Source organism: Rattus norvegicus, chromosome 11 (assembly GCF_036323735.1).
Source record: "Rattus norvegicus strain BN/NHsdMcwi chromosome 11, GRCr8, whole genome shotgun sequence".
Classification (NCBI taxonomy): Eukaryota; Metazoa; Chordata; class Mammalia; order Rodentia; family Muridae; genus Rattus; species Rattus norvegicus.
Window position 1 is genome coordinate 90,457,609 of NC_086029.1, and position 5,510 is coordinate 90,463,118.

The 5,510-nt window shown below is 47.3% G+C and overlaps 1 protein-coding gene across 1 annotated transcript; it reads left to right on the plus strand.

Moving 5' to 3' along the window:
* Positions 1-3,937: 3,937 nt before the first annotated feature.
* On the plus strand, positions 3,938-5,215 carry Sst (somatostatin). The gene is made up of 2 exons (NM_012659.2): positions 3,938-4,225; positions 4,847-5,215. Exons 1-2 carry the CDS (start codon positions 4,088-4,090, stop codon positions 5,057-5,059), a joined length of 351 nt encoding a protein of 116 aa, NP_036791.1. The 5' UTR covers positions 3,938-4,087; the 3' UTR covers positions 5,060-5,215.
* Positions 5,216-5,510: the final 295 nt, after the last annotated feature.

Genomic DNA, 5,510 nt, shown 5'->3' on the forward strand with positions numbered 1-5,510 from the left:
GTTCTTGTTGGAGGAAGGATGTCACTGTGGGGGTGGGTTTTGGAGATCGCCTCCTATGCTCAGGCCTCAGCCATTTTGGAAGAGAGCTTCCTCCTAGCAGCCTGAGAATGCCAGTCTCTCCTGGTTACCTTCAGACCAAGATGCAGAACTCTCAGCTCCTCTGTCACTATGCCTGCCTGTGCGCTCTCATGCTTCCTGCTCTGATGACAACGGACTGAACCTCTGAATCTGTAAGCCAGCCTCAGTTAAATGTTGTCCTTATAAGAGTTGCCTTGGCCATGGTGACTCTTCATGGCAATAGAAAGCCCAACTGAGACACTTGTGAAACGTGAAAGCATTTTAGAGGAACGCAAATACTACTTAATGTACGTGTATCTGTGTGCAAACACATTGCTAATAGCCATCAAATAATGAAAGAAACACACATACCAATTATGATACATGTTTCTACAACTGCACACATAGCTGGTTTTTATGACTACCGTCCTCTACCAAACATTCTGCATTTCCTTTACTTTCAGAGAGTTCCTCAGCAGCTTTTCGTTCTTTCCCTATGGAGGGGTGACCCATACCTTCCTTCATTCCCGAAAGTCCCTATTTCATCCTGCCTAGATTGGGTTGATGTAGTTTCCCACTGACTTTAAGCAAAGGACTCTGTTGGGAAACCCTGCTGCTAAGGTTGAAGTCTGACATTACCAGACTTCCCTGAGCTCAGTGCAAAATGGCAGACTCCCTTTGTCAGTGGGCCTCCTCTTTTATACCTGTGGGATTCTGGACCCCACACCGACTCCCTGAGATGAGATTCCTGGAGTGCCTTCCCATGCTAATCTACCTTAGCCTTGGGCCAGTGACCTTTGCCCACCCTGGATATTCTCACTCTTCCAAAAATATATAGCCCTCCGAAAAGTATACACGTATCAGCCCACTTGAATAAAGAAATATGCACAAGCTAAGATCATCTCAGAGAGCTGATTCATTGAAGATCATCAGAGAAGGCTGTTGCCTAAAAGATCTGTAACACTAAAATCCTCAGAGAAGATCCATACTCCCTTCCCCTCCCCACCAGCCAGACCTAGACTCTGGCTGTTCTTGACTATTACCTGCTGCTCCTCCCCAAGTCTCTGTCACTCCTTTTAACACTATTCCTTTTTGTAGGCTCTTATTCCTTCTGTAGGCTGTTTGCTTAAGGACATAGAAGCCCACAGTGCCAGGGAGAAGTTTGAGCATCTGCTTCAATGGAATTTTTGCCGTGTCTCCAGGCAGAAGCTCTGTCCCCTCAGGAAACCAACCCTTTCAGGCCATCAGAACTTAAGTTTTGGCAACTGCAAGCAAGAACTTCTCTAGTTCACTAGCAGTGATAGGGAATGGAACCAAATTTTTACCCCTTTAACAGCATGACTTGCGAATCCCACCTATAGGAGAAGTATGAAGCATTCTTCTTTGGCCATAATATTCCCCACCTCAAGCCCACAGCAAAGCACTTGTGCTCTCAGAACCTCGGTCTCCTTCGTGACATATGCAATGTACCCTGAAATGTTAGTGACTTATAGAGACTGCGTCATAGGCCAGGTGATGGCTGGTGACCACTGCCACAATCCACCCTTCCTCTCAGCCTTGAGACTTGGGACAGAGGCCCCTGTGGTTATTTGAGAGGGTTTGGACTATAGCGTTTGAGGCAATTTAATGCTAAGCCATCCTTTCTGCTAAATTTGCCTGTTGTGGGGTATGGAAAAATTTGCCCTGCCTCTCCATTTAAGTGGATCTTAGATTCATAACAATCCAAGCATTATAAAAGCAAAGCATACCCCAGGAGTCATTTCATCTACAGCCTCAGCCCTTCAGGGGACTGTGGGAGAATCAGCTCCCACTCTGCTATTCCCGAGTAGGTGCTCAAACAGCTTGAGTATCACCAGCAGGAAGCAGCTGAGAAGAGGCAAGACAGGGAAAGGGAGAGGCGAGAGGAGGGCAGCCTAGAGGCAGAACAAGAACAGGGCATTGCCAGCAAGGGGAGAAAGGAGGGGAAGTGAGAAGAAGCCAGATAACAGCCAGATCAAACCAGAGCGAGGTCAGAAAGGAGCTGAAATGTGAGAATAAAAAGGAAATGAGGGCGTGGGTAAGGACAGAGTGAGAAAATGTCTGAGAGAGAACATTAGAAGGGTATGACAAGAGAGAGAAGAGACAGCATTAACGGTAGAGGGACCGGATAGGACCAGGGCAGGCAGGGCAGGGCAGGGCTCTGAGAAGGAAGGCAGAAGAGCAAGATAGCCAAGCACTGTTTGTGGCTTCCTCTGGTTTTCATGTTCTCTTTTGTGGGCTGTCAAGGGCCAGGTTCCACAGTAGGAGAGATAGGAGGTCCCTTGAGGATGCCACAGGACTAGTGACTGATATAACCTCTGAGAGCCCAGCCTGAAGCCCGAAAAGATCTTAGTGTGTGTAGAGATGTGACTTTCTTTCTAGGTTTGGGGTCTAGATTCATTGCTCTTGTGTGCTGCTGAGACACATGAGCGATTTTCAATTTAATGCTTTGCTTTGTGCTAACCCTGCCTGGAATTGCTAAGCTCTGGGAGCTTTAGCACTCCATGCTGGTCATGCTCTCTCTGCCTTGGCTTACAGATACAAAAGGACAGGTTATCCAAGCTGTTTCAAAATACTGACTAGTCCCTCTCACCTGTCCCCTTGTTTTGTTTGGATGCAAGCATTGGGGATGGTGTTAGAACGCATCTAACGCATGTTGTGTGGTCAATAGCAACAATGGACAAACCCTGTTTCACTTGATTTCTGAAGCTGTGCATTTCTAAAAAGACTTTACTGTTGGCTTCTCTGATGACCCTAAAATGTTAGTCCTTGAAGAGCCTGTGGAGATCACCTATGCTGTGCCAGGAATGGAGCTGGCATTTCCTTAATAAGCAATCAGTTAGAAAGCAGCAGTCTTAGCTCGCAACTAGATGCGAACACTCAATTTGATAAACAAGTAGACTTCCTTAAACTTCCTCTGCGGTAGAAGGAAGAGAGGCCCAGGCAGTTTGTTCCTCACATAGATATACAATGGCTACACATGGCCAGGGGCTCCTTGACTTGATATACACCCATCCCAACCTAGAATTGCTCCCACTGCCCAGGAATCTGTCAGAGCATTCATAGCAGTGTACAAGAACCCTGGCCTGGGAGTCTAGATGTCTGTTTGCTACAACTGTAAGGAGCAATCGTCTGCCAGTCCTTTAAGCTTTCTTGATTCAAGTTCAGAGGCTTATGATTTCTGAGACTGCTTCCTAGAGCTGTTTCCAGGTGCCAAATGTAGGCTTTCTCCTCCTCCTCCCTCCTGTGTGTGTGTGTGTGTGTGTGTGTGTGTGTGTGTGTGTCTGTCTGTCTGTCTGTCTGTCTATCTGTCTGTCTCCCTGGTGCCTTTCTTTTGTCACAATATAAAGATCAGCAGATTGGACAAAGTGATGCTCCTTTATAGCTCAGTCTTATCCTTTTTCCTACAAGGCTTTAAGGGATGCCAGGAGAGAAGATAGTTCAGTCCTCCTGATTGCATATTAATTCTCAGATTGGTTCCTAGACGGATAGCTTTAAGTCTCCCTTGCCATACAATACCGTTAAGCATGATGGCAAGTCCAGTAATCTGAGTACATTGACAGGTACCCAACTGTGTGTGCTGATGTATTGCTGGCCAAGGACTGAAGGATCTCAGTAATTAATCATGCACCTATGTGGCGGAAATATGGGATATGCATGTCGACACTGAGTGAAGGCAAGATTATTTGGTCTGTGTGGCGTGGAGAATTTCATGTGCCTGTGTGGGTGCAGGCTTTCTTTTTCTTCAAAAAAAAAAAAAATAAACCACTTTAGATCGTGTCGCCTCCCCTCACTTCTTTGATTGATTTTGCGAGGCTAATGGTGCGTAAAAGCACTGGTGAGATCTGGGGGCGCCTCCTTGGCTGACGTCAGAGAGAGAGTTTAAAAAGGGGAGACCGTGGAGAGCTCGATAGCGGCTGAAGGAGACGCTACTGGAGTCGTCTCTGCTGCCTGCGGACCTGCGTCTAGACTGACCCACCGCGCTCAAGCTCGGCTGTCTGAGGCAGGGGAGATGCTGTCCTGCCGTCTCCAGTGCGCGCTGGCCGCGCTCTGCATCGTCCTGGCTTTGGGCGGTGTCACCGGGGCGCCCTCGGACCCCAGACTCCGTCAGTTTCTGCAGAAGTCTCTGGCGGCTGCCACCGGGAAACAGGTAAGGAAATGGCTGGGACTCGTCCCCTTTGCGAATTCCCCAGCCTTCCCCTTAGTCCTGCTGTAGCCCCTGCGACAGGTGTTTTAGCGGGCGCTTCTCAGAGTCGCTCAGCCCCTGAGCTCCCAGGGAAACTTTTGAAGTCTAGGGTCCGCTCTTACTCGTTCCAGAATTGATCGGCGCTGGTGGTCACCTTGCAGGTAAGTTCCCCCTTCGCTTTCAGGAAAATTCCGAAAGCCTGCAAGAGAGCCGGGAGAGACTGAGCTCTATCCCTGGTACTGGCACGAGGGTTGCTGACCCAGGTGCTGAAAAAAAATCCGGCAAGAACTCAGGTCCATGGTCCATTTCGTGTCTCATAAAGGAAAATGGAGCTGCTCAAACTATTGGCATACTATATTTACAAAACGACTTCCTATCATCCGTGGTTTCTCTGTGTTTTAAGGCATAGCACTTTCTGAAAGACTTGGGTTTGAGGAAGCTTTTTTCCCTGTGCATAATCTAGTGAATATAGCAGCCATCCATATTACTGTGGAAACTTGGTTTTGAATGATTAAATCTTATTTTCAAACCGCATTTCTCCCTTTCTCCCATTCCCCCTTTTGCTCTCCTCCCTGCCCTATCCAGGAACTGGCCAAGTACTTCTTGGCAGAACTGCTGTCCGAGCCCAACCAGACAGAGAACGATGCCCTGGAGCCTGAGGATTTGCCCCAGGCAGCTGAGCAGGACGAGATGAGGCTGGAGCTGCAGAGGTCTGCCAACTCGAACCCAGCCATGGCACCCCGGGAACGCAAAGCTGGCTGCAAGAACTTCTTCTGGAAGACATTCACATCCTGTTAGCTTTAATATTGTTGTCTCAGCCAGACCTCTGATCCCTCTCCTCCAAATCCCATATCTCTTCCTTAACTCCCAGCCCCCCCCCCCAATGCTCAACTAGACCCTGCGTTAGAAATTGAAGACTGTAAATACAAAATAAAATTATGGTGAAATTATGAATAGCGAGTGTTTGACTTCTTATTGAGTAAATTGTTTTGTTCAGGAGTACAATGTGAGGTTGAGTCGTGCTTTCTGTAAATGTATTTTAGGTGTATGTGCCAACACTCACAAATACGTCTTTAAAATTCCCTGTGGTAATAAAGGTCAGACTTTAAATGATTATTCATTTAAAACCTAAATAACTTCAAATGTCTATAAATTGAAGCACATATCCAAATGATGGTGATTGGGAACAGCTGCCACTCACATGTTAAAGACGTTTGGGAAAAGCTGTTGGATTACCAAAATGTGTTTT